General features: G+C 62.5%; 1 protein-coding gene and 1 long non-coding RNA gene across 8 annotated transcripts; one reads left to right on the forward strand and one right to left on the reverse strand.

Annotated features, from left to right (window-relative positions):
• The first annotated feature begins 1,182 nt into the window (after nt 1-1,182).
• LOC117795210 lies at nt 1,183-3,594 on the forward strand. The gene is made up of 3 exons (XR_004619094.1): nt 1,183-1,313; nt 2,942-3,047; nt 3,535-3,594. It is a non-coding gene; the product is annotated as an uncharacterized LOC117795210 (long non-coding RNA).
• On the reverse strand, nt 1,304-8,899 carry LOC117795209. 7 transcript variants are annotated; one of them, XM_034638799.1, is made up of 4 exons: nt 6,451-8,568; nt 5,137-5,763; nt 2,187-2,949; nt 1,304-1,447 (listed from the first exon to the last, which is right to left on the reverse strand). In XM_034638799.1, exon 1 carries the CDS (start codon nt 7,831-7,833, stop codon nt 6,778-6,780), a length of 1,056 nt encoding a protein of 351 aa, XP_034494690.1. In that variant the 5' UTR covers nt 7,834-8,568; the 3' UTR covers nt 1,304-1,447; nt 2,187-2,949; nt 5,137-5,763; nt 6,451-6,777. The 7 variants fall into 7 exon arrangements, 6 of the variants coding, with proteins under 6 accessions (XP_034494690.1, XP_034494688.1, XP_034494692.1 ...); XM_034638797.1 differs by lacking the exons at nt 1,304-1,447; nt 2,187-2,949 and adding an exon at nt 3,708-3,829; XM_034638801.1 differs by lacking the exons at nt 1,304-1,447; nt 2,187-2,949 and having other exon boundaries at nt 3,714-5,358; nt 5,539-5,621.
• Between the last annotated feature and the right edge of the window lie 1,064 nt (nt 8,900-9,963).

Here is a 9,963-nt window from a genome sequence, read left to right on the forward strand (position 1 = left end):
ATGGGGTGACCCCTCAGGGGCAGAGCTGGGGACCCTGAGCCGGGCTTCCATCCCTGCTCCCCGAGACCCCCAGCTCTGCAGCCCTGGAAGCCTCTTCCAGGTACCCGAGCGTCCCGGGGAGGGGCTGGAGGGACCGGCAGGAGACCACAGCCCCACTCTGTGGGGGCTGAAGTTGCCCTCTGTGAGGCCCAGCAGCTGCAGACATCTTGTCCTGTGACCCCTGGGCTTGACCTCCGAAGCCGTCCATCTGGCCTCTGTGCACCTCAGGCCGCCCCTGGGGCCTGCCAGTGTGCTCAGCGGCCCAGCACCTTGTGCACGAGCCTACCCTGTTCCCTGCCTTCCCCAGCCCATGGATGCCAGCTGGGCACTCCATGGGAGGGGCAGCTGTGCCACCCCTAAGCGCCCCCTCCCCCTGCACCCCTCCCACCACTGACCGCTGTCCAGTTTCTCCCATTTAAGAGAATTTTCAGGCTGCAGGTGTAGAAAGAAAAGCAATGGGTTCCTTGGAGAAGCCCCCAGAGATCGCGCACTGGGAAATGCTCTTTTTTCACATACTTCTTGACCAGCAGGCAGGAGGGGGCCAGACTGCATGTGGTCCTGGGGCGCAGAATGGGTGGGGGCAGGCCCTGGAGGCTGCCGGGAGGGGCGCCCACGGCCCAGCACGCGTGCAGGATGCCCCGCTGCCCCCTGGCCACCACGCCAGGCTCACCCTCCTCCCCATTGGCTGTTGGACACAGGGCTTGGTGGGGACAGGCTCGCCCTGTCTGGTCCCTTGGAGAGCCTCTGTTGGGTGGAGGGAGGACCACACAGCAGGCCGGGCCAGGTGGGAGCGTCGTCTCTGCAGGAACTCACGGGGCTTTTCCCACTGGCTCGGGGGTGGGGGCCCCAGGGGCAGTGAGGCCTGGCCCAGCTCCCGGGGGCCTCCCACGGGGTGGTCTGCGATTACCCCTGCCAGACGGTGTCTGTGCAGTGGGGCTGGGGGTCTGAGCCCCTCACACAGCCCAGGGGATCCCCGTTCAGGTGGCCCTGCTTTGGAAGTCCTTCCGCGGCGGCCCGGCTGCTCCTCGCTGCGTTTTAATTTTGGAAGTCTTGCCTGGTGTTTGATCGATGCGCACTCAGCCGCTGACTGCGAGGGAGCCCGTGGCCTCTGATGCCAGACTCCGCTGCTCCCAGAGAGCCTCGTCCGGCTTCTCGGTCAGCCCTGCCCTCTGGGGCCAGCAGAGCACGGTGGATGCCAGGCCACAGCTGGAACATTGCTGGGGCAGACGGGGGATCCCACCTCCAGCAGGGGCGCCGGGCAGCGGGGCCAGCAGGTGAATGCGTCAGGGCGAGGTCGATTCTTCTGGCAGGTCTGGTGGGGCGACGCTTCTCCCGGGGGATCAGGTCACGAGGAGCATGTACTGGCCGTTTCTAGGGCCAGAGGCTGGTGGGCCGGCTGGGGCTGCACCTGCGGGGAGACCAGGTGTGGTCCTTCTGGGCTCTTGGCTGTGCGACAGGCGTGCAGGGACCTCGGGGCTCAGGGCAAGCGTTAGACGAGCTGCAGCTAGAACCCCGCGTCCGTCCGGAGCCTCGGAGGGGTTCAGAGGGAACCTGGTGCCAGGAGGGCCGGGGGAGCCAAAGGGAAGGGGTGTCTGGGGACTGGTACCCTAGGCCTGCCCGGGGCCGGGGAAGGGAGGGGGCGGGCATGGGCCGCAGGGTGCTGGCGGGGCTGTGCAGGGAGCAGGGCCTCACTGACAGGAAGCAGTGCCCCTTGCTGTGCCTCCTGTGGGCAGAGCCAGCGAGAAGGCAGCAGGCTACCAGGTCTCCTGGGGACGACAGCAGCTCAGTGGCTCTGCTGCAGGCCCCCGCCAGGCTGCGGGGCCGACCCTCGCCAGCTCCTCCCACAGGGGCACTGCTACAGCCTCGGATCCTGAGCCTCGATCCCACCAGACATGGGAGAGGCTCCTGCGAGCGCCTGAAATCCTGTGGTTCCTCCACCGGCGCCCGTCCCACGGGGGTCACGTGGCCACAGGGGAGCCCAGAGCAGAACACTGAGCAGGGATGCCAGGCAGGACTTTAGCAAGCCCCCAGGAGATGGGGTGTGGTCCTGGGGAGTCCTCTACCGCCTTCTCTGACCCCCCCAATCCTTAGCACCCCCCCCAAGCCCACAGAGCGGCCCTCTGCAGACATGGGGCACCCCTGCCCACCGTGGCAGAAGCTGCTTCCGTGCGGGACACAGGCAACAAAGAGAAGGCATATTACACAGGACTGTCAGAAATGGGGGTGATCCTGGTGCCCCCCAAACTTTGCAGGTGACGGGGAAGGAATTACAGTCATCCGCATGTGCCCCAGGATCTGGTTGATGAAGGCCTCGAGCTCGCTGGCCTGCAGGCATGGGGTCTGCCCTCGTCCAGTTCTGACCCTGGGAGGGCCTGAGGAAGGTCCAGGGGATGCCCCTACTCCCCACCGTTTCTCCACCACCAGCGGGGGCAGCCACCACCTCTCCCGCGCTCCTCGGACTCTTCCTGGCCAGGGGACCGGACCTCGTGGGCGGCTGGCACCGCGGCGGTCTCCCTGGTGGTGCGGCCAGAACGGGGCTGAAACAGCCTTCCCCGAGTCTGGGCTCGTCCTCGCCCGGACATGTTCCCCGGAGGCGCGTTCCACGGAGGCGCAGCTCCCCGTCCTCACTCACCCGGGGGCATGAGCCCAGCCTGCTGGCCATTTCAGGGCCGGTTCGGGGTCCAAGGCGGTGATCCTCGCAGTTTCTACTGGGTCCCTCAGCACCAGTTTCGAGCACCCACCTGGGTGCCTGTCCCACCGCCAACGACCCTCCTCTCCTGCCCCCGGGCCGTGCCCCATCGGCCTAGTCTCGCGGCTCGCGCTCCCAACGCTCTTCATTTGCTCTGCTGAAAATCTGACTCTGGTGAAATCCAGCACTTTTCCCGCTCTTGGCATCTTTCAGCTGAGTCACTGCAGAGAAAATAAGTGAGGTGCTTGATGTAGGAAAATGTCGGGGTTCAGAGCCGAAGGCCGAGAAAGAATTCCGGAGACGTCTTCAGTGCAAAAAGGTGGTTTTATTCAAGCACGGGGACTGGGCGGGAAGCGGTCGGGGATGTACTTTCAAGTGGGAGGGGCTGGGGGGAGCGCAAGCTCCAGGTATTTCCGAAGCAAGGTTTCCAGGACCCTGGGGGGTTGTTGGGAAAGGTCATTCATTACTGGCTGAGAAAAGCTGAGTCATGAGACCCTTGGGATGTGGATCGGTGGGCCATATGCTTGGGGGTGATGGCCAACACGTATCTTGGGGGGGTTAGAGATAAAGGACGTTTCCAAAGGGATTTATGTGTTAAAGTCGACTTACAGGATCGTGGGGGTCGGGCTCAGGTTAAGCTAAGACTGCCTTTGCCCTTAGCAGAGTACTCGCATTGAGATAGTTGAGCCCTAGAGGAAGTCCCTCTGTCAGTTTCAGGGGCTTGTCCAGGGGCTGTACACAGCAAGGAAATTCAGTTTTTTCTTCTTTTTTTTTTTTTTTAAAGATTTTATTTATTTATTTGACAGAGAGAGAGACAGCCAGTGAGAGAGGGAACACAAGCAGGGGGAGTGGGAGAGGAAGAAGCAGGCTCATAGCGGAGGAGCCTGATGTGGGGCTCGATCCCATAATGCCGGGATCACGCCCTGAGCTGAAGGCAGACACTTAACCACTGTGCCACCCAGGCGCCCCCAAAGGGATNACGCCCCCAGTTTTTTATTCTTCTTGCCTTTGTTTCACACGTCAGCGCTGCCGGATCTCCCTCTGGGCTCAAGGCCACGGAGCTCCCGTGAGTTCTTTGGGCTGCGGGCTGCGCCGAGGCCGCTGGACAGAGGGACTTCTCTCATCCAGCGGCCCCCGCCCCCGCCCCCGCCCCCACTCTCTCTTGAGACCTCGCTTCCTGTTTCGGTGAGAGAAGCGAAGCCCAAGCCGGGGGAAGAGGGCTCTCCCAGGCCTGCAGGGTGCAGCCTCCGCCTCTGACCTGTGACCAGCTCCCCCCCACCCTCCCAGAGGGCGGGCTGCTGCTCCTAGGAAGGCACTTCCTGTCCACACCCCAGCTCAGCCAGCAGCCCCTTCTCCTGCCTAGCTGCGGTCTCTTTCCAAGACCCTTCCCCTTGCACTCGTAGGCGCCTTTCCCTGACTCCACTCCCCGCCAGCTGCCGTGCAATTTGCATTTCAGGCACACCTGTTGCCTCCCCCTTGCTCACTTCCCCCCCACCACCGCAGGGTCTTTGCACAGCTGTTCCGTGGCAGGGACGCACAGCTCTCCTGGGATCCCTGACCCAAACCATCTCTGCAAAGCCACCCCTTGGGAGCAGTGCACAGCCTGTCTTGAAGAGACCTTGCTGTACTTTAATGCTCCCTGGCCGAAGTCTTGAAAACTTTATCGGTTTTGTCTTGGTGTTTGTTTTGTGATGAAGTCCAATGGGACAAAGGAGGGTATGCCCAGGGCACGGCCCTCCCTGGGACAGGTTCCTGACCACCATCTCCCCTGCCCCGGGTCCCAAACGCTGGCTGGTCTCCCCCACAGGGGCCTGGGCGTGGGCAGAGGGGTCAGGGTCAGGGACAGCGACAGGGAGGGGGCTCCCCCCTCCCGCAGTGTCTCCTCCTGCATTGCCCCTCCCCTGGCTGCCGGCAGGGCTGGTGGGGGTCACCAGAACACCGTGTCCTCATTCAGGAACCACATATGTCCCAATGGGGAGATTTAAATTCCTTCAGGGTCACCCATCTGTTGTGGATGGTGGTGTGGGCTTGTGGGGGGGGGACGCCTTGTCCGACTCCCCCCAATCCTGCCCCGTCTGTCGGACTGGGGAGTGGGGGGTGGGCAAGCAATTGTCAGGTCCCAGGGCTGGCCCATGTGGGAGGGTCCACATGGGTCCCACAGAAATCCCCCTGCCTGGGGCTCTCCGTCCACTAGCTGCATCGTCTGTTCCTGCATTATGGACATGGTGGGGGGGTGCGGTGCTCGCTGCCCCTGGAGGGGCTGCCCCTCCCAGGACTAGCCAATTCCTGGGCTGGGGGTAAGCAACCCGCCCGAGGGGCTCCGTCTGTGGGCAAACCACCCAGCCTTGGACCCTGAGCAAGCCTCCCCTCTGGGCCCCCGAGGAGTGCGCTCTTCTCCGTGTCCTGACCTGAGGGCCTGCTGAGCCTCACAGTTCCTGTCAAACTCGCCATCTGTCAACAGCCCTCACACAGGCTCCGAGTTTGGGGTCCTCTCCCTGGGCGGGTTTGCATTTTCTCTCCGGCAGCTGGAGGCACCGTCTGGGATGAGCCGGACAAGACGATCCACGGGGTTTTGGTGATGCAGGATGTGGACTCCACGCTCCCAGATGGGCACTAAACGCGGGCAGTACCTAAAACAAACACAGCAAAATTCACGCTAGTAATTTTAATTTTTATTTAGTGAGAATGGCATCAAATGCCAGGTGGGAACCAGCAGACGAGCGGACAGGGACGGAGGCTCAAAGAGAGACTTCCCATTTGGGGCCCATAATGGCACCGTTTCCCTGCGCGCTGGGCCCCGCGGATGATACCGCTAGTCCACAGATGCTGTACTTCGCACGCTGGGGACGTTGCCGTGGTGATGATGGCGGCTTCCGGGTTGGCATCTGGGGTGCTGTTGACAATGGCATGGGTGTTGGTGGTGGTGCGGAGCGGAGAGGACGTCCGTGAGGTTTCCAGGGAGAGGACTCAGTGAGGACCTCTCCTGTCTGGCCCGCGCATCTGGGTTCACGGCTGTCCATGGAGGCAGGGCCAGGCTCCCCGCAGGAAAGAATTCAAGTAAAGAAATCTTATAAACAGAAGATTTACAGCCCCGCGGGCAAGGCCAGGAGTTCTGGGACACCCAGATGGGCAAGTGTGCGAGGTCTCGCCTCTCCTTAAGCAGCCTGCAGTGAGCACTCCTTCCCCGAGGCCGGTGCGGGCTGGGGACCCGGGAGGGGACACCCCCAAGACTGGCTGGCCAATACAGGAGACAGTGGACAGGGGTCCGGGAGAGGCAGCCCTAAAGCGTTTCCCCAACAGCAGGGTGGCCTAAGACGGAGAATGGATTGGGCAGTAGGGTGGATCCCGTGTTGACCGGCCACGCGCCAGCCAACCCAGGAAGAACCCATCCCAGTGGCCGGTCCTGGAATAAATCTGGGGACGATACCTCAGAAAGGGACCTTTAAATGCCCCAACCACTTGGGGCGCCTGGGTGGCTCAGTCGTTAAGTGTCTGCCTTTGGCTCAGGGTGTGATCCTGGAGCCCTGGGATTGAGCCCCACATTGGGCTCCTCCACTGGGAGCCTGCTTCTTCCTCTCCCACTCCCCCTGCCTGTGTTCCCTCTCTTGCTGGCTGTCTCTCTGTCAAATAAATAAATAAAATCTTTAAAAATAAAAATAAAAATAAATGCCCCCACCACAGGATTGGATCCCATCTGCCTTTGGGGGAGTTGGGGTCATTACCTGGAAGGAGGGCAGGCAGAGGGCCCCTTGATCTCAGATCCAGCTCCTGAGAGGCCCCCACCGGATGCCTTGCCAGTTGAGAGTGGGGCCCCCACCCTTGGACCTCAAGAAGGCCCACCCATCCCAGGCCTGGGGTCCCGTGACCACCCAGCTGAGGACCGTTAATCGCGCAGTTAATGACTCAGCACTCCGCCGGGCTCCCCCGGCTCCCGCCAGCCCCTCCTCACGCCGTGACCACAGCTCGGCAATGGAACACACGAAATGGGGCAAATCACTGCTATTGACGATGGCAAACCCGTTCCTGCAGTGACCGCATACGGTATCAAGTTAATCCCAAGGGAAGCACATAATGGGGAGTGTCTGCCGGTGGATAGGGCTGTTGTCACCACCATCCAGGGCTGGGGCAGGACGCTGGGCCTGCAGGGATCTGGAGGCTGCTGCCAGGGGAAACTTGGAGGCTGTTTTCCCATGCACGTGCCCCGTTTCTGGAGGTTTTGTTTCCTCTCCCTTTCTGTTCTTGTCCCTCCTCCAGTGTGACCTTCTTTCCGTGGAGAGACAGATGCCTCCAGAGGCGGGGGAGGCCAGGGAGACGAGGGAGGTCTCTGCAGGCAGTGCGTGCGCGCCGGCAGGCCCCGTGGCTGGCCTCCCCACCCCAGCCTGCTGGAGAAGAGAGTCTGCCCCAGCCGGTCGGCAGGGTGAGCCATGCAGCGCGGAGCCCGGGACTCTGGGAGCTGGCAGAACAGACATCCCCCGACCTTGGACCTTGGGTGACCCGGCCCGGGCAGGCCTTCCTGTGCAGGAGCGGGCCTGCGTGTACACAACGTGCTGGAGCAGGCAGACCTGCACGCACACGGGGGCCGGCCCCTGGCTTCTGCAGGCTTTGTCTGGGCACAGACCGAAGGACAGCACCGCGCTCTGCGGAGGTGGGGGCAGGTCCAGGAGGGAGGTGGGGCTGCGTTCAATGCCTTTGGCAAAACTCCCAACAGCAGGGAGGAAGTGAGACTCAGAGGCCTCGCTCTGGAAGAAAAGCCCCTGAAACAGCTGCAGCCCAGCCCCCCTGGGCCCCACTTGGCAACGTCTCCCCAGCGAGTGGGTGGCCTCTGAGCTCGGTTCTGGAGATGCAGGTGGCAGCTGAGGGCCCTCCATGGTGCCCCAGGAAGGGGTGGCTTGGGTGGGGGGCTGCCAGCCGGCCCGCGGTGGGGTCTCTGGGGCGGTGCCCACCCGAGAGGTTGAGCTGCGAGGCTGGGACACAGGCTCGGTGTGGGCGTCTGGGAAACTGACCAGCGGCAGTGTGCGCCCCATGGGCCGGCCAAGGGCTCGGCATCCTCCCTGTGGGTCGCTGGGGTCAGGAGCTATGGAAACCCAGCAAGAGAACACTTCCATCTACCCCTGGGGAGGAAGGGGCCTTCTAGGTACTTCCCTTTGGGAGCTGGTGGACCCTGATGCAGGTGGAATTTTATTGTGACTTCATCCCACCTGGAATCCAGAGTGGCAGAGTTCTTGTGGGCACAGGAGGAGTGGCAGTGAATGCTTCCATGGCCCCTCATGCTAGTGTGGGCATCCCTGCAGCCTTTCTGCAGCTGGAGCCTAAATCAAGGTGTAGGCAGCACCTCGCTCCATCTGGAGGCTCTGGGAGAGTCCTTCCTGCCCCTCCCAGCTCGAGGCGGCCTTGCTGTTCCCTGGCGGGTAGACGCATCCCTCCTACCTCTGCCCCCGGGTCACGTGGTGACTCTGCCTGCCTCGCTTGTGTCTGCTTCCTCCCCTTGTAAGACGGCTTATTGGACCCAGGGCCCACCCTCATCCAGGATGACCTCATCTGCACTGATGAGGTTACCTTATTCCAGGTAATGTCACATTCTGAGATTCTAGGGGACACGCGTGTTTGGGGGACACCATGCAACGGAGTATGATATGCATGTATGGTTATTTAATCCTTTCAACACAACACGAGGTCCCTGTGGGACGGGCACAGACGTGGGAAGGGTGCATGGAGGGGCCCCGTGGGGAGCAGACACGTTTCAATGGTACCTGTGGTCCTAGACTTAGTGGCATATCCAACCACAGCAGCACTGACCTGGTTTGTGGCTTTGGGCGGTGGGGGGGAGGCTGGCTTGCATCTTGGGGCCAAACTCACCTCTGAGGGGCAGCTGGCTGTCAGCTGTGGCCGTAGCAGGACACTGGCCTCCCCCGTGGCCTGGGCTTCCTCATAGCACTGTGGCGGTTGTAGCCGCAAGCGTCTGGGTGCATAGAGAAAGCCAGGTGGAGCCTGGCCTTTGTCCCAGGTGCGCTCAGGTGCCCGGCCCAGGAACGCATGTACCGTGGCGTGTCCTACCCGAGTCCTGCTGCCCGAAGCCTGGTGTGGGAGGTCTGCCGGCCCACTGCCCATGGAGAGCAGGCCACCTTCCGCAATCCTCCTCGGCATCCCGCCCAGGGTCGGTCTGGCCCCGCAGGCGCTCAGGGGCCATGCCTGGCGGGATGTCCCCACACTGCCACCTGGTGGTCACTGCTCGAGCTCCGGGAAATTCCAGGCACCTGGTCCACCTGTGGCTTCTCCAGGCCCAGGTGTGGACTCAGCAGGGGTTTCTCACGAGCAGGGGCTCCAGCCCAGATGGTTCCTTCACCGTCTGCTTCGTCCTGCGTGGGGCACTGTCACCCAGGAGCTGTTGGGAAGAATTCAGGAGACTGTGGAACACACGGGCTGGAAACGCCCAGACCCCGAACAGAGAAGCCCCACTGAGGAGAGGCCACGGCTCCCGAGGACTCCCTGCCTCTCCGTGCAGCCGTTCCCTCCCCAGTGAATGGTGGATGGGCTTCCCTCCATCTGGGGTGGAGGGGTCACAGCTGCTGGCCTACAGGACAAAGATCAGGGCTGGACCGGACACTGGCGGGCAGAGCCGGTTAGGAGGCTGGGCTTGTGTCTATGAACAGGCGCTGAGGGCCCCTGGCTGCTGCCCCCCTATGGCCTGATGCGGTTCAGCGACCATACCCACCAAGAGTTTCCCTGCCACGCTCAGCCCCCTCCTGTCGTGACCCCGCATGTCCCCCATCCACCCACCGGTTCACTCTCTCCCTAGGAGCCCGGGATGTGACTCACGCAAAGGCCTCTGGGACCTTCATTCTGGGGAGGGAGGCTCATTACAAGTTAGTCCCGGGCAGTGGCAAGAGGCCTGACAGGGGCTGTGAAGTGACCGGTCCAGGAGGGAGGTGGCCAGTGAGTGAGAGCAGCCTGCAGAGTGGGGAAGGCAAAGGGGCCGGGGAGCACACAGGCTCAGAGGACAGAAAGCTTTCCTCCTGCGGGGACGGCCCTCCGGGACTGGCGTTCCAGTGGAGGCTTGTTTCTGGTCTTTCTGGCCTCTGGAGATCAGAGATGGTGCTGCTGTGCCTTGGTTTCCCTGAAATCTCATCTCTCAAGCCTCTCAACACTCAGTCTGGGGACTGCTTTGCATGGAAGGTACACCAGGAGCTCGCCGTCAGCCACAGCCCCAGATCCCCTCTCAGTGGCAGGCAGAGCAG

Source organism: Ailuropoda melanoleuca, chromosome 12, assembly GCF_002007445.2.
Source record: "Ailuropoda melanoleuca isolate Jingjing chromosome 12, ASM200744v2, whole genome shotgun sequence".
In the NCBI taxonomy this organism is placed as follows: domain Eukaryota; kingdom Metazoa; phylum Chordata; class Mammalia; order Carnivora; family Ursidae; genus Ailuropoda; species Ailuropoda melanoleuca.